The sequence below is a fragment of the Mobula hypostoma genome, chromosome 4 (assembly GCF_963921235.1).
Source record: "Mobula hypostoma chromosome 4, sMobHyp1.1, whole genome shotgun sequence".
Lineage (NCBI taxonomy): Eukaryota > Metazoa > Chordata > Chondrichthyes > Myliobatiformes > Myliobatidae > Mobula > Mobula hypostoma.
The window spans coordinates 154841443-154867005 of record NC_086100.1 but is presented as its reverse complement, the minus strand read 5'-3'; the positions used below and the strand labels follow the sequence as shown (position 1 = coordinate 154867005).

Below are 25563 nucleotides of genomic sequence, written 5' to 3'. Positions count from 1 at the left end.
CTGACAACAGCAGTGAATCTACTGTATTCATCTAATCAGTTCACTCTCCTGCACTGTTGCCTGGCTATAAATCCCTAACACTGTCACTGCTCTGTGACTTTCAATCATGGTTTACCTACATTCACTGGATTACAAGTTGTGTTGTATTACTGTACCTATAGGCTAGGTATACAGTAGATGATAGTTTATATAATTAGAGTGCTCGAGACATGCAGTCATAGAGTCTTACAGTGGAATGGCATGAAAACAGACCCTTTGGCCCAAGTCATCCATGTTGACCATGATGTTAATCCCATTTGTCCTCAATTTGGCCTATTTCCCTCTAAGCCCCTCCTATTCATGTAACTGTCCCACGTGTCTTTTAAATGTTGTTTTATCTGCCTCAACAACTTAACTCGGGTAGCTCTTTCACATACAAACCATTTACACCTTTTGTGTGAAGAAGTTGCCCCTCAAATCCCTTTTGAATGTCTCACCTCTCCGCCTTAAACTTCTACCCTCTAGTTTTCAGTTCCCCCTCACTGGGAAAAAGACTGTGTGCTTCACCCTATCTATGTCCCTCATTTTACCCCTCAATCCAAAGAAAGTTATGTTCAAAAGAATAAATTCCTAGCCTGCCCAGGCTCTCCCTATAACTCAGGTCCTTGACTCCTGGCAGCACCCCTGTAAATCTCTGCACTCTTTCCGGTCTAGTAATGTCTTTCTGATAATAGGATGACCAGAACTGTACAGTCTCATCAATATCTTATATAGCTGCAACATAATGTCCCAAATCTCAGACTGATGAAAACCAGCATGCCAAATGTTTTTTTCACAACCCTGTCTACTTGTGCTGCGACTTTCAGCGAACAATGTACTTGTATTCCTAAATCCCTCTGTTCCATAACATTGCCCAAGATCCTATCATTCACTGATAAAACCTACTCTGGTCTGACTTCGCAAAATGCAGAACTTCTCACTTATCTAAACTGAAATCCATTTACCAATCCTCGGCCCACTTACCAAGATGATCAAGATACCACTATAATTGATGTACGGATACGTTCATACATAAATATGTGACAGAAGACTCCATAAGCAAAACTCCTTCAGCTCTACATAAATATAAGCTGCAGAGTGTCCCCAAATTCAAAGTTCTGACTGGTTCACCTGGGGTGATGTTGTAACAACTGCCCTGATAAATTGATGGTGGGAAATAATCTAGGGTAAGTGGTGGAGTACTTCAAGAGTGATAAATCAGGGTACATGTTGTAAACTACCTTCAGTGAAACTACACATTATTTGCTAATGTGTTATGTCCCCTATGGCCAAGCAGCCCATGAAAGAGCAGTGTCTCAACATGCAGATGAGCCAATATACACTTCGAGGGGTAGTTTGTGCATTAATGACAATGCTTCCAGGAAAGGGAACACAAAATGAAGTGGAGGGTTGGGATGAGAACAACACTGTAGAATAACAGAGGATTCCAGTATAGAGAAACACAGACAGTTCATGGAACTACTACCACTTCTCCTCCTCCTTTTAAATATGCATCTACTAATAATCTGTGTGTGACTGGAGCCTGTAATTAGCATTATGATAATGTGTTTTGGGGCCAACTGAGCGATTTGGTGCTCTTTATTTTTCTGGGGAAATTCAACGAAGTTGAGACTGGAGTGTGCAGCCTACAAGTGCACACAAATCTCAACCAACTTGACAATTAAAGTGTCGAGCAAGAGGACGACAAATGGAGGTGAGCGGGTGCTCTGCGTCATCTGCCTGTGTTTGACTGGTCTCCCTCTCCCTCTCGCTTGCTGTTGCTGGAGGAAGGTGCAGGAGTCTTGGGTCTTGGGCAATGTTTGATCAGCACGGTTTGTGGATTGAACTCCTTTTTAGAGGATTCTGCAGTTATATGTGTCTCTGGTTTCTAGTTATTCCTTTTTTTAATGCTATTTTGCGTAATTTTGATTGGGTTGGCGTGGCTGTAGCTTGCGGTCAATGAACTGCACTGAACTAAACTGAACATTCCGAGACTGTTTCAAGGACTCTGCAGTCTGATGTTTAAAATTCTCTGTGTTATTCACTTGTTTTTTGCCATTTACACAATTAGTTCTTTTCTTTTGCACATTGGGTGTTTGATGTTTTCTTTGAGCGGGTTCCAAGATGTTTCTTTGCTTCATGGCTGTTTGTGGGAAGACAAACCTCAGGGTTGTATAGTGCATACATACTTTGTTAATAAGTGCATTTTGAATTTTTGAAACACAGGTCATTTGGCCCATTGGGATGGTACTAACTCCATGCAAGAGTCATCCAGTGGTCATAGACTTATTTATACAGCATAGAAGCAGACCCTTCAACCCATTTTGTCTATGCTGACCAAGATGCCCCATTAAAGCTAGTCCCATTTGCCAGCAATTGGCCCATAGTTTTCTAAAACTTGCCAATCCACATACCTGTTTAATTGTCATTAAGTCCCTTTCCCTAGCCTCTCTCTACATCCCTAACACTCTTTCCCTTTAGAAATTGACATGCTCTCTTTCGAATTTTACATTTGAACATTCCCTTATCCCGTCCCATTTTGTGTAGTAATATACTCCAGAAACTAACCTTTCAATCTGGTAAGACAAGAGTTTTCTTAACTTAACACACATAAAATGTTGGAAGAACTCAGTAGGCCAGGCAGCATCTGTGGAAAGGAATAGAGTCTACATTTCAGGCAGAGATCCTTCATCAGGACTGGAAAAAGGGAAGAAGCCAGAATAAGAGGGTATGGGGAGAGCAAGGAATACAAGCTGGAACATGATAGGTGAAGACATATCAGAGGATGGTAGGTGGGAGAGGGAGAGAAGTGAAAAGCTCAAAGATAATAGATGGAAGGGATAAAGGACAGAAGAAGAACAGAAAGAGTGGACCATGGGAGAAAGGGAAAGGGGAAATTCTCAACAAACAACATACATCAAAGTTGCTGGTGAACGCAGCAGGCCAAGCAGCATCTATAGGAAGAGGCGCAGTCGACGTTTCAGGCCGAGACCCTTCGTCAGGTCCTGACGAAGGGTCTCGGCCTGAAACGTCGACTGCGCCTCTTCCTATAGATGCTGCTTGGCCTGCTGCGTTCACCAGCAACTTTGATGTATGTTGCTTGAATTTCCAGCATCTACAGAATTCCTGTTGTTTTTGTTTAAGGGGAAATTCTCACTTTAGTTCTTTCACCCAAACAGCATCATTCTATGCCTTCTGATTCTTCATCATTTTGCCAATAGGAGGTCCTAATCTGTCTGGATCCTTTACATTTGTTAGATGACTCCTTGATTGAAACACCCTCTATTCCCAAACAAATGCGGCTTCACTAAACTAATAAGTATATCTGAAATAATTCTATTAAATCTCTCCTGCGCCGTCTCCAAAGCCTCCATGTCTTTCTCAAACTGTCACGCAGAGAACTGGATATGTGGCTGATCAACATTTTATGAAGGTTTTTCATGACTTCTTGCTCCTGCTTCTATGCCTCTTTTTATAGAATCCAGCACTTCTTTGTTTTATTTTAACCATGTTTTCAACCTGCCCACACTAAGCACTACGTATTTTTAAAATCTTCTAGAATCATGCCTTTTGGTTCAGTTGCCTCTCCGTGTTCTTCCTACCAAAGTGTAACATGTTACTTTTTTTTGTTCAACTTTATCTAATGTCTGCCCATCCTACAAGCTGGTCTATATTTTCTTGAAATCTTTTACCATCTGATATTAAAATAAATTGTGTTAAAATTTATTTTAATCTTTTACCCAGGAACCAAGTACTGAAAACTAGAGGGTATAGTTTTAAGATCAAAGGTGAGAGATTTAAAATGGACATCAGAGGCAGCTTCTTCACACAAAGAGTGGTGAGTATTTGGAATGAACAGCCAGTTATAGTGGTTCAACCTCACAAGCCAATGTCAGATTATCTTTCAAGAGGGTGAACGCTCTCAAGCGTCAGGCCCTGATGGTATATGAGGGGTGATTGATAAGTTCGTGGCCTAAGGTAGAAGAAGTCAATTTTTCAAAACCTAGCACATTCTCCTACATTTACACACTTAGTCCAGCCATCGTGCAGCATACGGATCCCTTCTTTGTAGAAGTTGGCATCTTGGACCTCCAGAAAGTGGTCCACAGCAGGGGAGATTGATAAGTTTGTGGCCTAAGGTAGAAGGAGATGAGTTATTCAGTTCTCGGTACATGCATGTGCAGTTCAACTCTTTGAGTAATTACGCAGAAAGTTTGAAGTTAATAACTCATCTCCTTCTACCATAGGCCATGAACTTATCAATCAGCTAGTATATTTCATTAAGAATTTGAGGAGACTTGGTATATCACCAACGTCTCACAAATTTCAACAGATGTACCGTGAACTGGTTGCATCACCATCTGGTATGGAGGGGCCACTGCAAGGATTGGAGAAACAGCAGAAAGTTGTAAACACAGCCAGGCCCATCACGGCACTATCCTCCCCAGCATCAGGGACATCTTCGAAAAGATGATGCCAAGACAAGATGGCATCCATCAATACATGGTCATGCGTTTTTCTCATTTCTACCATCAGAGAGGTGGTATTGGAGCCTGAGGACACTCAATGCTTCAGAAGCAGCTTTTTCTCCTCCACCATCAGATTTCTGAATGGACAGCGAATCCAAAAAGACTACCTCACTATTTTTTCCTTTCTTTCTACACTAATTTAATTTAATTATACTTACTGACTTGTTGTAATTCATAGTTTTTTATTATGTATTGCAGTGTACTGCTGCTGCAAAACAACAAATTTCATGACATATGCCAGTGATATTAAACCTGACTCTGATTCTGAAACGCAAACCTGAACCTTTCTTCCTCAAGGCATGTGAGTTTCCTCTCATCAAGCTCAAACAAGTAATTTAATCTAAAATGGCATCCACATCCTAGACCAGGGGTTCCCAACCTTTTTTATGCCATGGACCCCTACCATTAACCAAGGGGTCTGTGGACCCCAGGTTGGAAACTCCTGTCCTAGACTTTACCTGACATGATGTCATTTTTCCATCCTCTTTAGCAAAGTCCCGGTATTCTTAAGGGAGGCTATCCAGAGTCTGTGTACAAAACTGTTTGATCACATTAATCATTGATAAAATCAGCAAATTAGATAACATGCCTATACTGGAATATGTCCAATTTACTTAGCAACCTGATGGCCCTTGTGCAGATCCAGGAAGGCTTCCTTACTATTTTCTGGAAGGAATAGATTAAAATAAACTGATTTTTCAAACCTTCAGTACTAAAGCAAGAATGGAAATCGAAAGTGCCTGTAGAGACTTAAAGATGTGAACTGACTGCCAAATTTATTATTGTACAACTATAGAATCACTGACCTCTAGAAGACCTTTATATTTACCTGGTTTATTTTCACAGTGCTATCTTTTCACTACATGGTATTAATATACAATTCTGTTACAGTGGATTCACAGCAATGTTCTACCTGATCAATCTTAAACCAGCTAAGTAACACTCAGTCTACACCATACCATCCAAAGACAATAACTCAACCACAGGAATTGCTTGCATCAATAATTAATAATATTTTACAAACCTAGCTGGCAGAAGTACAATAAATATCATCTTTTCCCCCTGTCTAGCTAATGCAACTTTGCCACTCGAGTCCTGCATCATCTGTCCCCCATGCAGTAAACAACACTCAATCATTTGGATGACCTTGAATATCCAAAACAAAATAATTGCTGCTTTGACTCCAGTCAGTGCAAATTTAACTTACACCAGAGCCCGATTTGAAATTTTTAACTAAATCAGTAAAGAAGTCAATGTTCTGACCACAGCATTCAAGCTGATAAAATAAGCATTGCAAAAAAATGTCCACAAATCCTGTTCAACCGCATAGGAATTATGTACATATGCCCACAGTAAGCTCCAAGAAACTGAATAAAATTGATTGACTTGTAACTGTAGAAAAATATAGTTCTGCATTTTGAATTGAATTGACATTATTATTTACATCCTTCACATACATGAGGAAGGAGTAAAAACCTTTACGTTATGTCCTCTGTATAAATATGCAATGTGCAATTTATAGTGACCTGTAATAAATAGTATGTTCAACAGGAGAGTCAATATAGCATAGAAATACAATTGTTATCAGCGTGAATTAATCAGTCTGATGGCCTGCTGGAAGGAGCTGTCCCGGAGTCTGTTGATCCTGGCTTTAACGCTGCGGTACAGTTTCCCAGATGGTAGTAGCTGGAACAGTTTGTGGTTGGGGTGACTCGGTCCCCAATGATCTTTCGGGCCCTTTTTATGCACCTGTCACTGAAGGTGTCCTGAATAGTGGGAAGTTCACATCTACAGATGCGCTGGGCTGTCCACACCACTCTCTGCAGAGTCCTGCGATTGAGGGAAGTACAGTTCCCATACCAGCCAGTCAGGATAATTTCAATTCTGCCCCTGTAGAAAGTCCTTAGGATTTGGAGAATCATGCCAAACTTCTTCAGCCATCTGAGGTGAAAGAAGCGCTGTTGTGCTTTTTTCACCACACAGCCGGTATGTACAGACCACGTGAGATCCTCGGTGATGTGTATGCCAAGGAACTTAAAAACTGTTCACCCTCTCAACCCCAGATCCATTGCTGTCAATGGGGGTTAGCCTGTCTCCATTCCTCCTGTAGTCCAGAACCAGCACCTTTGTTTTTGTGACATTGAGGGAGAGGTTGTTTTCATGACACCACTGCGTCAGGGTGATAACTTCTTCTCTGTAGGCTGCCTTGTTATTGAGATAAGCCCAATCAACGTAGTATTGTCAGATACTATATTAGAAACAGATTACACTGATAAGAACCAGAATTAGAAATCACAGATTTAAGAAGTTGGTGAGGAGAAATGGGGTAAATTATTATTGCACAGCAAGTTATTATAAATTGGAGCAGACTGCCTAAAAGAGTGATGGAAACAGATTTAATAGTGATTTTTAAGAGAATTGTAGCTGTGCTATGAGGAAAGAGCACATGAGAGTGGAACTAATTTGGAGAGCAGAGCCAGCAGAGTCACAATGAATCAGATGATCTCTCTCTGTGCTGTATGAAGTGTTAAGCATCTACCTCTTGCTATTCCGTGAAAGACTGGCACCTGATATTGGAAATCTTCACCTTTTGTACATCACGCTGAGACTTTGTTGCTGAGACAACAAAGCATGCAATACTATTCACAGTTGTCTGGTTTTGTTCTGGTTCCCTGCTGTCCACAGGAGGAAAATGTATGCTAATGCTAAATTTATGTTAATTTAACTCTGTTAACTTATGTTTGTCATGCTTGTAATTTACTGTGCTGCTGCTCCAGAAAGCTAATTTATTCCATATGCATATGTGCCTATGAGAATAATAAAACTAAATCCACATAATTGGGATCTACGTAACCAATTAGAATCTCACACTTGCGTTCCCGGAATGTGTCTCCAGAGAACCGAAGACCAGGCCGTATATCAACATCTCACTGTGGTGCCAAATATTAGGCTGGTCCTCAAGATGGTTTCTCCTTGACATAGTTATTCTCGAGGTAAGTTCAGCAGTACAAATGAAGAACTAATTCAGGAGAAGTCTCATTGCATTGCTGCATCCCAATCTCCCCATTTTCTTTATACTCACTACCTTTTCCTTCCCTTCCACATATCTTCCTCTGATTCTAAGTTTCTTTGCTGACAGGACTCACAAGGTACGGTGCTGATGAGAGACGCTCTTTGGTCCTTCTGTCTCAGGACAAAGCAGATGGGCAGCTTGTTGACGTGGAGTGACAACTGATAAAAACAACTCAGAGTAAAGTGAGTGGCAGCAAAAAGAGGGCCCAAGTAGTGGGCAATTTAAACAGAACTGTCAACTCTGTTGTTTCACAGTGCTAAATGGACAGAAGGTGAAATCTTCTGTGTTTAAGGAACATGAGGGGACACTTCTTCACTCAGAGGGTCGTGAGAATGTGGAACAAGCTGCCAGCACAAGCGGTGTGTCCAAGCTCCATTTTAAAGTTTAAGAGAAATTTGGATAGGTACATGATAGTAGGGATATGGCGGCCTACGGTTCAGACGCAGATTGATGGGAGTAGACAGCTTAAATAGTTCGGCATGGACTAGATGGGCCGAAAGGCCTGTTTCCATGCTGTATTTTTCTATGACTCTCTGAAAATAGATGCCATTCTCCACTAGATAGCAAGTAATCAATATTTAATACATCTTATAGCACATGAGAGATCATGTGATTCATTGGGACTCTACTAGTTCTAGTCTCCAAATACAATGGATTCAGATTAATTGGAACACGGCAGGACCAGTACATTTTGGCCGAATGAAGTATCTGTCCCAATTAGCTGAAGTTTCATGGAAATAGCTAAAAATGTATAAAAAAGACAAATTTTAACTTAGTAACAAATTATGTATTTGAATGAAATATAGAACAAATTAGCATACTATCGATACTACTACAGTACAGTGCTATAAAGCCATGTATTAGTTCTAAATGGTCATTGGAGGAATTCATACACTGTATGCTGCTGTGTTCTTTAGATTGACTATAAATGAACAAAATCAGTGCAGACACCTAATGCATTGCCTTCATGTAGGGCTTTCGATGTTTGCAGCGTCAAAATCCTCATTTTCGTTGTAACGTTCAAGATGATTGTCAATACTTCCAAATTTTTCGTTGTTCTTAACTAGTGGAAGTATTGAAATTGTTTCATTTTCACTCCCAGCTGATTCTCGCATCTCCAAGCCTCAATGCTTGAAACCACCAACAGTAAAACAGTTCTGAATTGGTTTATTACTTATTCCTCACCAACTATCAGTGAGAAAAATCACTGACACACACACAAGCAACTGACACTATTTAAAAAATGTTCGCTCTAATCAGTGAGGTGTCTAACGGCCACACAAGCACAATCGTCTGACGCCAGTTAAAAACAGGTCGGCAATGGTCTCCTGTCTGAAACAGCATAGTTTCCCAAATAAACAAAACAATCCCAGATATTTTCTTCACTTTTTTGTTCTTTATGAGTTGCCCCAAATAAGTAGCTCTTATAAAGTAAAATCAAGCAACATAGGTGACAACAGGGTTTCACTTCCAAATTAATTCAATGCCTTCTATGCTCGCTCTGACCATCAAAACATGGAGCAACCATCACAAACTCCCACAGCCCCTATGATTCTGTCACTTCTGTCTCTGAGGCTGACGTACGAGCATCCTTCAGGAAGGCGATCCAATGAAAAGCATCTGGCCCAAACAGGGTACCTGGCCAAGTACTAAATATCTGTGCTGATCAACTGGTTGGTCTTTAACCTCTCGCTTCAGCAGTCTGAGGTACCCACCTGCTTCAAGCAAACTTTACTAATACAGTTGCTAAGAAGAACATGATAACCTCCCTCAATGGCTATTGTCCAGTAGCACTTAAATCCACAGTGGTGAACTGCTTTGAGAGGTTGGTGATGAAACATATCAAATCTGAGAAGCAACTTGGATCTGCTCCAATTTGCCTACCGGTGCAACAGATCCACAACAAGATGCCATCTCCTTGGCTCTTCACTCAAACCTGGAACATCTGGACAGCAAAGATGCATACATCAGAGTGCTCTTTATCAACAACAGCTCAGCATTTAACACTATTATCCCCTCAAAACTAATCAATAAGTTTCAAGACCTTGGCCTTAATGCTTCCTTGAGCAAATAGGTCCTCAATTTTATCGCCTGCAGACCCCAGCAACAATATCACCTCCACAATCTACAGCAGCACAGGTGCTCCACAAGGCTGTGTCTTGAACACAAGCCCCCCGCCCCCCCCAGAAGCTCTACGTGCTTTACACTTATGACTGTGTGACTAAGCACAGCTCCAGTGCCATTTTCAAGTTTGTCAATGACCACTGTCACGGGCTGAATCAGCAAAGGTGGTGACAAATCAGCATAGAGGAGGGAGATTGAAAATCTGTCTGAGTGGTACCACAGCAACAACCTCAGCATGACCAAGGAGTTGATTATTGACCAGGAGGAGGAAACCGGAGGTCCATGAACCAGTCCTCATCAGGGCATGGGAGGTGGAGAGAGTCAGCAACTTTAAATTTCTTGGTGTTATCATTTCAGAGGACCTGTCCTGACTCCAGCATATAAGTGCAATTACGAAGAAAGCACAACAGTGCCTCATTTCCTTAGGAGTTTGCAAAGATTCAACATGACATCTAAAACATTGACAAGCTTCTATAGATGTGCAGTGAACTGGCTGTCACTTCAGCCTGGTATGAAGGGTTCCGGCCCAAAACGTCGACCGATCTTTTCCACGGATGCTGCCCGACCTGCTGAGTTCCTCCAGTGTGTTGTGAGTATGTAAACACTAATACCCTTGAACAGAAAATCCTACAAAAAGTAGTGGATATGGCCCCCATCACGGTTAAAGCCCTCCCTACCACTGAACACATCTGTACGAAGCATTGTTGCAGGAAAGCAGCATTCATAATCAGGACCCCCGCCACCCAGCTCATGCTCTCTTCTCACTGCTGCCATCAGGAAGAAGGTACTGGAGCCTCAGGTCTCACACAATCAGGTTCAGCAACAGTTACAACTCCTCAACCATCAAGCTCTTGAACCAAAGTGGATTAACTTTACTCACCCCATCACTGAAATATTCCCACAATCTATGAACTCACTTTTAAGGACTCTTTATCTCATGTTCTCTAATATTTATTTAGTATTATTTATTTCTACTTGCATTTGTACAGTTTGTTGTTTTTTGCACATTGGGTGAATGTCCATTCGGTGTGGTCTTTCATTGATTCTATTGAGTATGCCCGCAAGAAAATGAATTCCAGGGTTGCCTATGTTGACAGACATGTACTTTGATAATAAATTTACTTTGAACTTTGAAGGAGCTGCCCTGAATCACTAATGGCCCAAATAACTGGAATCCACTGTAGTTTCACACTCATTTCCCCACGGTTCAGAATCATAGACGGATTTGCTGTGGTAAATGCAGAGAAACCATTACCTCTGCTGGTGGCATGAGGTGAGGGGGCGTAAATCTTAAAGTTAGAGTTGGACCATTTATTATTCAGCGAAGGAAAGCTGCTCTTCACACAATGGGCAATAGAAATGAACAATATTCCTCACATCAAGTATTACTGGAACATATAAAATAATGATATGTCTTTTGCTGAGTGAGATCATTGTGGAAGCGAGGCAGTAAATGAATCCAATGAGTAGCACAGCACACCTGAAGGGTTGAATTGTCCAAAACTGTTACTGAGCATCAGAATAGACCGGCAAGTAAACTGGAGGAACTTGATGATTCATCTCCCCTCCCTGTGATCCATTGACACCTCAAAGTTTTCTAGGTTGCTGAAATGCACCATGAGCCTTTGTCGGAGTATCTGAGCCCATCTTCCCAGTAAACTGTGTCACATCTTCATGAATAATCAATATTAATTAATTCTGGCACAAGTTTGATTAGTAAAAGAAGGGTATCTATTAGTGGTGCTGAGCTGCAGTTTTGGGATCTACACACAGCCTTCTGTAGCTATATTGGGCCAAATTCTGCTGTCTGACAGTTGGTGCTCATCTTCTCATGTGCTCCATGAAGAGCAGGGGAACTCCTGGACATTGGCCATTCTTGCCTCAGGAAGTCTTGGACTTGCAAGGTATGCACTGTCAAGGACCAGCACATTCACCTGCTCCACTATTGGAATCCCCGCTGAGCCCAGGGAGGAGTAAGTTGTGTTGGAAAGAGATCCAAATTTACCTTGTAAATTTACCTTGTCTCTGCTCTACAACAGGGCAGCAAATAAAAGATCAACAACTTTACTCGCGTGGTCTTTGAGAAAAGATAGGTACGCGGCTTGTTCTGAAGCCTTTAATCTTCTTTAGTATTTAATTGCTTAACTATTTACATTTATTTGAAATTTTTAAGTGGTCTATTAGAGACATTTAAAAACTGTTGCATTTTTGACAGCTGGTGAGCTATCAAAAGACATATGGCCTTTCTGAGCCAAGGTTTCTTGATCTGAATCCCAGGATTTGTTCTCTACCAGAGACACTCTGCCTTCAGCCCTCTACAAAATGCTGGTGGATTGGAAGTTGAGCCAGTGGGTGAGGTCCAGGAAAACCTGATGCTTTGAGCTCAACTATTGATAGATTTAATGGAATACAGACACAAGCACTCATCCGATTTCACTGAAGCAAATACTTAACCAAATTGTGGACTCATGTCATGTTAGATTCTTTATTCCCAATTTCATTCTAATGGCTGTTGTCATCAACTTCACATCACTAAAGACTGATTACAATTTAAATTGTGAACATTTGTACACTGACAATGCCCTTACAATTTTAGTGGTTTAGTTTCTCTTCCATGTTATGGACAAGCTTTGATTTGTCGAAAGAAATTATTACAGATCCTACCGAAATTCAGTGATACTGTTTTCACCAAGATGTTCTACCGAGGAAGAATTCTGGGATAAATCCTTGAAATATGCTAGATTACTAATCAGATTTATACTATTGAAAAACCATAATGCTATGGAACGGCATGAAACAATTTGATAGAAATATGATTTATAGTATACGTACAATGCAAAGTATAGTAATTTATGTGGTTTGACTCTGCTTCTGAAATTCAGCTTACAAAATAAATTCAGGCCATTCAATTTGGGAAATATATCTATTCCAATGAATCAGAGATCATGCTCCTAATTGTAATCGGATAAGAGAGTACAAGGCTTGATGACAGAGAAGGGCAGGACAAAACTTTATCAAAATACCCTTGTCACCTCTGTAGCTGCTCCTGGAAGGACAGACAGAGAAGGAAGGAGATAGTTTTTTGATAAAACCAAGATCCACAAACGGAGCTGAATTCATATGCACAATGAAGAGTGTGGATCAATTTTCTGCTGTGTTTGTGGAAATTAAATGGCAGAAACCCATTGCAATTCCCTTTTTCTTTTGCTGTAAACCTGTGTTGATGATTTAACAAAAATAATTCCACTAGGACACTTAGTCCCGAGCTCATTTTCAAAATCAGCTCTTTCTTAAATCCACTTTACAAGTGCTTTGCTTCCATTCCTTATTTCCCTCTCCTAATACTGAACCATTTGAAAACAGCTCACATATGACTCTAAGCGTTAAAAATACATGAGAGAAACAAAGCATAGACCACAGGCAAAATAATTTAAGGTATTTAAATCCTAAGATTATTGCTTTGCTTATGAGTTACAACCTTTGATTTTATATCAGTCACTAATTACCCTTTTATAGTGGGTTTCACTGCGTAACATCGTCACATCACACCATTCAGTCCTTCCACCATTTAATGAGATCATAGCAGACCTGCATTAGAACTCTATTTGTTCAGCTTTGTCCCATATTTCTTGATGGTCTTGAAAGTCTAAGAAGCTCTAATTATAGGATCCACAGCTTTGTGGAGACAGACAGCACTGGATATCCACTATCCTTCCTGTGATAAACATTTCTTGGTTTTAGTCTGAAATACTTTTAAAGTGAGCCTCCTTGATTTGAATTCCTCCGTCCCAGGATATTTGTGAAATCACGGAACATGGAGATGATCAGCCATGACCTTGATGAATGGTGAAGCACACTTGAGCAGACCAATGGTCTCATTCTGCTGCCAGTTCCTAAATTATTGGTACCACACCACCAAAGGAAGCAGTTTCTCTGCTTTCTACCCTTCTGAAATGCTTCATTGTTTTAAAGTAATGCTCAGCCTTTCAAATCCAACGATGAAAGCAGCCTGTAACAAATTGTTCTGAAATTCTTAATTTAAAATTCAACAATGGCTCCCATGGGTAAAGCAGACCCAGTGTCTTTGCAAAAAGCACTTCTTTCATGCTAATGCCAATGGTAAATCAGAAGATACCCTTTTATATACACACCATATAAAACCCAGTACACTGTTTGGCTACTGAAATATAAATTAGCTCTTCCAACCACATGAAGACATGACAAAATTCAAGATCATCATGTTTCAGTTTTCTCTGAGGCCATAGGAACTGGACACACAGTCTTGTGTGTACCAAGCTCAACTTATATCAAGTTCTCCTGAATTTTCATTAAGAATCATGGGAACAGAGTTATGTCTACACATTAACTTATAAATAGGGCCTTGGTGCTCAGTTCAATCAGTGGAGATGCCTGGATAATAGAGTTTGTTACTTTGTTTATTTTTGTTGTAATTGTGTTCTTATGTAAAAAAAATTATAATTATTGTTTAGTTGCTTTTTCTTGTTTATATTCTGCTACGTGGTGAAGTTTGACTATGTATAAATATGACATTGACAGGTTCTTCTTATTGAAAGACTTGGCCTATGGTATGTCATTTTATCTCTTGAGCATCTTAATAGGCTGGTAATTTTTTTGAATTTGTTGGAAATTAGTAATAGGCATTAGTAATGATCTTCCAAGAATCTCTAGATTCTAGAATGGTTCCAGAGGACTGGAAAATTGCAAATGTCACTCCACTTTTTATGAAGTAAGGGAGACAGAAGAAAGGAAATTACAGGCCATTTAGTCTAACTTCAGTGGTTGATAACACGTTCGGGTCCGTTATTAAGGAGGGGATAACACGTTGGAGTCTGTTATTAAGGAGGGGATTTCACGTTAGTTGGAGGCACATAATAAAATAGGGGAAATCTTGCCTGACAAATCTGTTGAAGTTCTTTGAGGAAATAACAGGCAAGATAGACAAAGGAGATTTAGTGGAAGTGGATGTTGTTAATTAGGATTTCCAGAAGGCCTTTGACAAGGTGCTGCACATGTGGCTGCTTTACAAGATAAGAGCCCATAGATTAACAGGAAAGATACTAGCATTGACAAAAGACTGGCTGACCGACAGGAAGCTGAGCGGGAATAAAGGGAGCCTATTCTGGTTGACTGCCGGTGACTAGTGGTGTTCCACAGGGGTTGGTACTGGGATTGCCTCTTTCACATTGTATGAAAATGGTTTGAATGATGGAATTGGTGGCTTTGAGGCCAGGTTCGCAGACAATACGAAGACAGATGGAGGAGCATGTAGTATGGAGGAAGCAGAGAGTCTGCAGAAGGACTTAGAAAGATTGGGAGAATGGGCAAAGAAGTGGCAGATGGAATATAGTGTAGGGAAATGTATGGTTATGGCACTTTGGTAGAAGGCACAAACGTGTAGACTATTGCCTAAATGGGGGAAAACATTCAAAACTCAGAGGTGCAAAAAGTCTTGGGAGTCCTTGTACAGGGTTCCCTAAATGATAACTTGCAGCTTGAATCAGTGGTAAGGAAGGCAAATGCAATGTTCCCATTCATTTCAAGAGGACTAGAATATTGGAGCAAGGACGCAACGCTGAGGCATTAGAAGGCACTGGTCAGACCATACTTGGAGTATTGTGAGCAGTTTTGGGCCTCTTATCTAAGAAAAGATGTGCTGGCACTAAAAAAGGTCCAGGAGGTTCACCAGAATAATTCTGGGAATGAAAGGGTTAACATATGAGGATCATTTGATGGTTCTGGACCTGTACTCACTGGAGTTTAGAAGAATGGGGAGTGTGGTGATCTCAATGAAACATATCGAATATTGTAAGGCCTAGACAGAATGGATGTGGAAAGGATGTTTCCTATGGTGGGTGAATCTAGTTCCAGAGAGCACAGCCTCAGAATAGACAGGTGTCCATTTAGAATAGCGATGAGGAGGAATTTCTTTAGCTAGAGGATGGTGAATCTGTGCAATTAATTGCAATGAATGACAGTGAGTATAAACAATGAGTATATTTAAAGAAGAGGTTGATAGGTTATTGATTAGTCAGGGTGTCAAATGTTATAGTGAGAAGGCAGGAGAATGAGGTCGATGAGGGATAATAAATCAGCCAAGAAATGGTAGAACAGACTCAATGGGCTCAATGGCCTAATTTTGTTCCTATGTCTTATGGTCTTATGGAAATGTAGTGGGAATAAGTTAAGAACTACAATGGATTCATGAATTCCCTGGATAATGTGCACCGTGTATGATATGCAATTGAAAAATCAAGGAATGAAAACAGGAAAACAAAAATGGAGATGGAATTGCATGTCCAACCATCAAAGTTGAAATGGACAGGTCTTCCTCCCACTTTGCACTCCTTTCCCAGTTCTGAATTTTTTTTAAAAATGCTACTTCATACATCTGCCTTACACAACTTAACCTGTGAACAGCAGCTGTCCTGAAAGTGAACAATTGGCGAATTTCAGATTAAGAATTAAGGTTAAAAATTCCAGGATATAGAAGATGTCAATTCATCAAATACAGGCTCCTCCCACCACCACACAACTAATCCCATTTAAATTGGCTGGTTTCTGAAAGTAATCAACTGATGCACTGCTTGCAGCAACTATTACTCTTTGTCAACAGGCTATTACTTTGCAGTCGACAAGTGCTATTGTCAAGTAGTTTCTTCAGCTGAAGAATTACTTCCATCAATCTTTGATGTATTATGACATCAACCTGTTTTTCAAATTAATGCAAAGCAAATGTTGTAGACTACACACACTGTCTGCAATGAAAGATAAAGATCCATACGCTTACTGATTCTTTTCCCTCCCCATTAGAAAATAACTTGAGGCACCATTCAGAAGTCTGGCAATTCCAGAAGAGATTACTGTAGAAACAGGCCATTCCACCCAGCTAGTCCATGCTAACACTTACACTCTGCAAATAAATCTATCAGTGTAACTTTCTAACTTTCATGTCCTGCCTCCCGTGAAATGTATAGATCTATTGAAAGGGAGGCTTTTTCTGAATTCCCTGCTGGATTTCTTGGTGAAATAGCCCGATTCACTTCACATCTATTATACACAAAATGTCATGAATTACAGAGCTAGCAGTGAGTCTGTTGCATAATGGGAGGAATAACAGTTGATATAATCAGGTGCAGGTTTGGTAAAAGAATGATTAACATCTTTCATTTGAATCCAATTGATTGAACTAGCTCCTGTTTTTATTCTGTATAGTCCATGGCAGAGTTTTACTGTACTTTGTTTATTCCTTAAGCAGAAAATGATCCAGAGAGATACTGGCATCCAGAACTTTTCATACATTTGCTGCAAAGCAAGGCACTTATTGACAACTTGAACTGCATTAGTGGATCAAAAGAGGTTGAGTTTACCTTCTGTAAGTAAAGAATCATGCCTTTGAGCACAGCGTAAAATGTTTTCCAACCTCTTTTTCCCCTGGGAGCTGCATTGACACAAAAAAAAACACACGTAGGGATCAGACAGAGGAGTAAGTTTCAGAGTCAATACAAGTGCCATTGGTTTAGACTTGCCATCTTGACCAGAACGTGCACTAGGAAGAGATTGCTCTTTCAGGAATAGTTCCATAACTTCTGTAAACAAATGGATGGTTGGAGAGTGATTTTAAAAAGTAATTGATAAGCATACAAGATTAGTTAAATAAATTACTGAAACAAACAGCTGTAAAGATATCAGTTGTCTCCCCGCAAAATTTCCAAGAATAATGCAAAGTTGGACCAAATCTAGGATTAAGACATCAAATCTAATTCTCAAAGTTATTCCATGTCTTCCCACTCACACAAGCTTATCAACATACTTTTAGCTGCATGTTCAGAGCATCATTGCCCGTTCAAGGAGAATGGATAACACCGATCAAGAACAGCAGTTCACGCCTTTCACATAAAAGATGGGCATAACTGTAGGATGAGTATTCGTATACACTGAGCTGTGAACATAATTTACAAAGGCAATACACACAAAATGAAGAACTCAGTAGGTCAGGCAGCATCTATGGAAAGGAATAAAGAGTTGACATATCAATCATAGAAAACAAGGATGGATGGGCTAGATTACAGGATGATTCTGAATCCTGTGTAATTCTGATACCTGCAATGTCTTCAGGTGACATCACACTATATACTGGGAAATCTCAATCGAAAATAACAACATATGAATTCAATGCATTGAGGACTTCCTCTAGCAGACCCTTCAGAGGAATGCCTTTGTGTTTTATTGTAATGGCAAAGCACTACTGCTATGTTGCAAACTTGCACATTTTTCTTCCAAAACCAGTCAGCAGTCATCCAAGTTTTTTGGTGCATAACTTATTTCCTGGCTTCTCCTCCCCTCCATATATCATTTACAATGTACACAGATAACCAAATCTACATTGATTGAAGCTACTTTGTCTCCATCCAGCAGAGTGTGGGCTTTGCTCTAATAATGGTAATGCAAAAAAATATTGATTCTCACAGAAAGTGAGCTTTGAGCATTAAAAAGAATTACAGAATGGACAGTAGCCATCTTTAGTAATTTGGCAAGGACATGAAGTATTATCTCAAAGTGTTGACCATGAGGATTCCACATCTGTGAGTTGGAACAGGACAGTCAATTTCGCACTCTGCATTCCCTACTCTTGCCATTCGGAAAAGGTGGGCTGGAATTTAAAGAATTGGTTCAAATAAGCTGAACTAATAAGTGGAAATGCTCAGCAACTTATGCAGTGTTCATGGAGAAAGAAACAAGAGTTAATATTTCATGCTGATGACTTTTTTCTCAAAGTTTTGGGAAAAATATAGAGACATAACAGGTATAAAAATGTGGAGAAGACAGCACCTGCATTGAGAGAAAAGCTGAGAAAACAAATCAGCTTAAAATTTGTTTCAATTTGACCCCGGTTCTAAACTGTAACATTAACTCTCACTTTCTCCGCAGATGCTGTCCGATTGCTGAGCAGTTTTGCATTTTTATACTTTTAATTCAGAATCACAGGTACAGTTGGCACTGTTGAAAATATCAAAGGGTGATTTATTAAGTAAAGCAGAACAACTGGGATGTGCAGGGGAACCCTGGGTTCCAAATATGAGTGGGTTTAAAGGTGAAAGTGGGAAAGGAGGAGGACACCAGCCAAGGATGTCACCCGTTGGCTTGATGCAAGATGATGAAAAATTATCTTCTTCAAATTTTCCAAAATATATTTCTTTTGTGGACTTCCAGCATCTACTGTCCCAGGTGTCTCCAAATGTATGGGCTTCTCTGCTTTGTCTATTATTTCAAATTTAAAGAACCCAGTGGAAAAAAATAAACAAACTAGAGTCATAGAATCATACAGCACAGAAAAAAAGGCCCTTTTGCCTAACTCGTCCATGCCAATCAAGTTCACTACCTGAGCTGTATCTGTGTCCCATTTGTCAGTGTTAAAAAGAAATTCAACGTGCTTGCAAAGGCAGAGGTTATGATGATTCTGTGCTGAGCAGACATATTGCTCTCTGATACATCCTCATTAATATTCCAACATCCCAATCACAGCATTTTACAGTCACATGGTATCATATCAATTTCTAAATTGAGGACTATCCATGTGCAATGGGTACATTTTATTGCATTTATTGCTGGAATTGCTTATACTTCATAATGTATGTTTGAAGATCTTGACATAACTTCTTGTCTCTGTGGAATTACTGTATATTGCTATGGGAAACAGATTCTTCATAATCCTTTTTATTGCTTTCCGCATCCACAGACAAAAATAATAAAGCAGCAGAAAATTTCACGAGGACAATTTGTGCTTCAACTAGAAACTTTTTAGCTTATAGCTCTTCATGAAATCAAGAGTCATCCTGACTAGATACGTGATGAAGGATGACTGCCTTTATATTTATGTTGCTAGCGAAATGGTAACCGCAACCATCATATTATATGACATCAATGCAGACTACAGGTACCTTGTATACTATACTAAAGTCACTTCATATTGTAAAAATGACTTAATGAAGAGTGTAAGTAATTTGTCGGAACACTGATTTCAAATTATTCTTCCTTTCGTTTGGTTACATATTCCATGGAGAAAGAACTACTTAAAGCAAGAAAGTGAATATCTTATGCAGATTTACTATTAATGGGCAGCCACACAGGGACAGGTTTTTCTAAAAAAGTTGACTTTTTCCCCCCAGAGTGTGCAGTTTCCCCTTCATAAGCAAGCCAACATGGAAAGACAAGGGTTTGTAAATGCTGAAACCTCATTTAAGGTAAACAGGAAAAGATTAAGTGGGAAAGTCACGGGATTTTACCCATTTTTAAACAATAGGGTGTTGGTGGAAGTAGATGTCAAAAGAATATTATATCTGCTTGAAAAGAAACAATGGGGAGATAAAAATGTATTATGCAATTGGATAAGTTTTTCAAAGAATCAACACAGGGACATCTCTGTTTCTTCTATAATTGTATGATTCATTGCCTTTATGCCTCGCAGAAATGATCTATGCTAAGGAAAACATAACCTAATCCTACCAGGACTTACAATTTCTCAAAAACATTCTGGCTTCTTAATCCTCTCCCGGGGAGGAAGCAAATCACTTTTAATACTGACACAGCATAAAGGTAAGCAATGAAATAGGAACGGAGGAAGAACCTCTAGTCAGGACTCACTTTTTTTTCCATCCATATCTGCATGAATTTTTCGAGAGAGAAAGCCAGTTTTGTACGTTTTAGCATTGGGGTCCTGTGGAATGTCAAGGAACGGATTAGTACCAGAACCAATACGATTGCTGGTCTTGGATCCAGCATTATCTGTCTTGTCATTAGCAAGCTCAGAGAGAGATTTCCTCAACTCTTCTTCATTTCTGGAGGAAGACAAAAGTGAGAGAGAAAAAAGATATTTGTAAAGAGAATTGTGCAATATTTATCAAACTACTTCACTCTGCCAAATAATAGATAAAAATGTATGGTTCTAGGCCCAAGGAAAATGGATATTTTACATATTCTTTGAAGAAGCTAGGGTAAACCTTTCCTGCATGTGCTCACTGGATGTTAAAAGCAAAATACAATAAATGCTAGTCAGCTGGTGGCGTAGTGGGATCAGTGTCGGACTTTGGAGCGAAGGCTCCCACGTTCGAATCCAGCCAGCTCCCTTGCATGCTTTCCATTCAAGCTGGGTTGAGCATCGAGCTAGCTACTTGGCCTCGTAAAAATAAGAAAGCCTGCTAAAAAAAAACGCCATCATGACAGCGTCCCGATGACTCCACTCGGAGTTAAGGGCTTTCTATTTCTATTCCTACAATAAATGCTGAAAAGCTGAAATACAAGCAGAAAGTGCTAGAAACACACAGCATGCCAGATAACATGTGTGGGGCAGAATAGTAAATTTCTTGGTAGCTTAGTTTTTCTCTCTCCGTAGATGCTGCCTAGCACACTGGGGGTTCATAGCAGTTTCTGCTGTAAACGATTACTGCAAAGTTATCCGAAAGGAATGTGGACCCAGCATGTAAACAAGGTTACTTTTTATTGTTTACTAGTGAAGCAAAATCGGTCATATAGGATAGCCTCCCAGGATTTGAGTACTGACATTCCAATTAACTAGTTTATAGGAAGAAATTAGGCTTTGCAAATCATCAATACCAGTCTAGGAATTTCAGGTGGTACACTGAATTATTGTTATTTTGTCACTAACTTGTCACAAAAATATTTCTATTAAGTATGTGAAAGAACTGCAAAGTTGGATGAATAATTTTCACATATTTAATCTAATTTAACTAATTTCTAATAACAAAGAGGACAACCACTGACATTCTGACTCCTGTACTTAACGACTGTGCCCATCTTGCCAAGGGGGAAAAGAGTTGGGAGTAGCAGCCATCATTTATTATTAATTTATTAGTAACTCGTTTTGCTGCAAGTAATTCCAGTGTCAAGAAAATGGCTGACTTGTCTGGCTTTTGTGTTGTACAAATGCATGGGCACTCTCTAGGGAGTAGCATCATGGGATATGGGGTTGGTGCACGGAAGTGTCACGGAGGAAGAAGATCAGTCACGATCTTATGCATTGATAGAGCAGGCATGAAGGGCCAAATAGCCGATTCACACTTGTACTTATTACATTCTCCGATGGCTCTTAGTTTTATCCGTAATAGAAGATCAGGGAGTGGAGGTCAAATAATGTTGACAGGACAGTACAAATATTTTCAAGGCACATATATTTTGCCTTTTCTACATCTGGTGTTAAGCCCCAATTTAACAGCGAATTTGGGGCAGGTTCTATGGCAATATGACACGTTCAAACTATAATTACCCTACAATAGAGAACATAAACAGATGTATGCAGATACCTTCACATATCATACATATTTGTCTTAACAGTGTTCACCAATTAGCACAATAGTTAGTGGTACTTTACATGGAATAATGCTAAAGACCAAACACAGCCATATATATAAAATAGTATTTCTAGAAGGAATTAGAATGTGAATCAGCTTAAAGACAAATAAATCTGCAGATGCTAGAAATCCAAGCAACACACAAAAAATGATGGAGGAACTCAGCAGGCCAGGCAGCATCTATGGAAAAGAGTAAACAGTCGGCATTTCTAGCTGACAACCTTCATCCAGTCCTGATCATCCAGCTTATGTTTTCAAACTAATGGATACGCTTTGATATGATTTAATAAAACACTTTGCTTTCCCTTTCATTAACTTGAATGAGCCTTTACATATTGTTGAAGCAGCTCTTTAGCCAACCAAAGATGAAACAAACATCTAAGTTACCACTTGATGAACTCCTATCATTTTCAATGGTTTCATGGTGCATTAGGTAATAGGAAATGGCATCCTTTCAGTGGCAGGGATAACACACTGGCATTTTGCAGCACCTTTTACATCCTCCCCAGCTGTTTCACAACCAATGGAACCTAACTCCTGCAGATTTCATGTAGCAAGTACCAGCAAATAGCAGCGTGATGATGTTCAGATCATCTGCTTTATTGATTCGAACAGGGATAAATACTGGCTGGATATTAGAGCCAATTCCCATATAAAACCATAGCTACTTAATCCTGACATAACACATAGTGCTAATGTCTGCACCAAAAAGTCTGCACCTTCAATAGTGAAACACTTTTTTTTGCACTGCACTGAGGAGTCAGCCTGATTTCTTTGCTCAAGCCTTCCGCACAGATCCTTCTGACTCAAGCCTGAGGGAACCATAGTATGCTCTCTGGTGCCATATCAAGGCAAATGGTGTTTTTACTAATTACTCTAAACAGTGTTATTTATTTTAAGGAAATAAATGTGCATCAAGTTTTAGCAACGTAAACCAATTAAACTAGGGGTATAAATACTCCTTCATAAGGCTGATGGAATCTGCAATGAGCTATTGATAAGTTAGAAGATTGGCGGTAGATGAAGTTCCATATTAATAAGTACAAAGTGATTCATTTCAGTTAAAAATAAAATTGCATTAAATATTCACTCATTAGAAGTAAGCTCAGGATTGCACTGGTGTATGAGGTACAAGCTCGTGGGATGTTAAAGGCGACACCTCAGGATTCTTTGTTAAGATGTTCGTGTTGCAAATGTATGTTTTTCAACACTGGATGTCCTGTCGGATAAACAATGGCTTAGTCAGTAACTTCAGAGAGCATTTACAATTCAGGCGCATTGCTTGGGTCAGGAATTGTATACAGCCCTAACCAAGAGAGGCCATTTGTGCTCTTGAAAGAAAGTTAAAAAAAAACAACTAATAATGTGCCTATGTAAAATCCTGACATCCTCAGTTGGATTACTGTGTGCTCTACTGCACTGTGAAAACATGACAACTTAGCAGAAGGTCTATACTGGACCACTAAAATGCTATCTGTATTGAGGGAATACAAATAGTTCAGGCTCACGAGGTTTGGGAAGGTTATTGGCAGTCACTCAGGTGGACAATTTAATGGACAAGTCATTTCCTCTGGAAAACATCAGTAACGTTACTCAAAATCCTCTACACATTTAATGTGAAAATTTCCCCATGTTACATGTCAAAAGTTTATCAGAAACTGTGTGACAAATAATAGTGTTGATGTTTCTTCTCTGGTTCATCTGAACTCAGGCACAATGAAATACTTTTTATGCAAACCCTCTGCTTCAATAAAAGCAAATAGATAATTCAATGGAACAGACTCCCTGGGGAGATGATGGAAACGGTTATAATTGATTCCATCAAATACAAATTACATTGATTTCTGTAAGGAAACAAATTTTTCGTTGCAGTCTGAAAAATTTGAGTTGTGATGTGTGACAAGCATGATGTATCTTAGCAAAAGAAGACGTAGCAAAATAACAAATCTGTTCCTCCTTCCATAGATGATGCTGATCTGCTGAATGTTACCAGAATTTTCTGGTCTTACTTCAGATTCCAGCAGCTAAAGTTTATTTTTGCTTAAATTTGCATTTATTCATAGGAGATTAAAAGGGAGAGAAGAAAAAAGATTGCACTACGGCTTAGATAGTGGAGGAAAAAATTCTCATTATGCTTAAAATGTTCCTGCAAAAACACTTCTAGAACCAAATCCTGCAAGACCTGGGGAGCAATGTTAACTTCATGTCCATTTTTAGCTAGCATGCTAAATCTTCCTCTGCTGAAAATCTCTATAAATCTATAAAGGTTAGCAGATCGGGTAGAACATTTGATTTCTGGAGTCATGGCTTTCCAAGTTCTCTATTTTTTTCTTGCCACCTGTCCAGGTTTGCTATAGACTAACTGATAGAGATTTTTTTCTACAATTTGTCCATGAGTCTAAGATCCTCATAGCATACTACCAGGTACAGTGTCACTACTTCAGTATCTTTCTGAGGCTCCTGAACTAATAACAATTTTGGAATACCTCACAGAATTGAGACCCTGACAGTGAAAGGCAGCAACTCACTAATCTGAATGACAATTAGGGAATTGTCAATGCATGGAAACCTAGCCAATACATTCACATCCTAAGAATTGGCACAAAGTTGCACAACATACCCTGCGTTACAGAGTGATTGTGTTCCTAGTAAACCACGTGTAACTATTTTCTGTGACGTGGAGCCTCTTTTTTTTCTATTGAATCCAATGTTATAAGGGGAGAAATGTTCCTATGGCAAGTTTATCTCTCAAAAGTAATACCCTGATGTTGTGCATTCTATATCAAGGAAATTCTGAGAATATTACAGGCAGAAGAGTTAGGATTATTGTTTTAATTATCTACAAGGGGTGATTAATAAGTTCGTGGCCTAAGATAGAAGGAGTCCATTTTAGAAAACCTAGCGTATTTGTTTTTCCTACATTTACACACTTTGTCCAGCAGTCGTGGAGCATACGGATCCCTTCTTTGTAGAAGTCGGCATCTTAGACCTCTAGAAAATGGTCCACAGCAGGGGTGATTGATAAGTTCGTGGCCTAAGGTAGAAGAGGATGAGTTATTAACTTCAAACTTTCTGCATTTTCACTCAAAGAGTTGAACTGCACGTGCATGTAACAAGAGCTGTATAACTCATCTCCTTCTACCTTAGGCCACAAACTTATCAATTACCCCTGCTGTGGACCACCTGGAGGTCTAAGATGCTCTCGTTTACATGTATGTACAGTTGAACTCTTTGAGTGATAATGCAGAAAGTTTGAAGTTAATAGACTCATCTCCTCTACCTTAGGCCACAAACTTATCAATCACCCCTGCTGTGGACCACTTCTACAAAGAAGGGATCCGTATGCTCCATGACCACTGGACTAAGTGTGTACATGTAGGAGGGGACTATGTTGAAAAATAAATGTGCTAGATTTTCTAAAATTGACTCCTTC

At 39.6% G+C, this 25563-nt stretch overlaps 1 protein-coding gene across 7 annotated transcripts in view; it reads right to left on the bottom strand.

The window, feature by feature from the left end:
* Positions 1 to 25563, bottom strand: part of psd3l (pleckstrin and Sec7 domain containing 3, like) — a 423076-nt gene that overhangs the window by 32112 nt on the left and 365401 nt on the right. For all 7 annotated transcript variants that reach the window (XM_063046770.1, XM_063046769.1, XM_063046771.1 and 4 more), the window contains 2 exons: positions 20407 to 20600; positions 17133 to 17203 (listed from right to left, as the gene is read on the bottom strand). In XM_063046770.1, coding sequence (XP_062902840.1) covers positions 17133 to 17203; positions 20407 to 20600 — 265 coding nt within the window. The remainder of the gene's footprint in view (positions 1 to 17132; positions 17204 to 20406; positions 20601 to 25563) is intronic.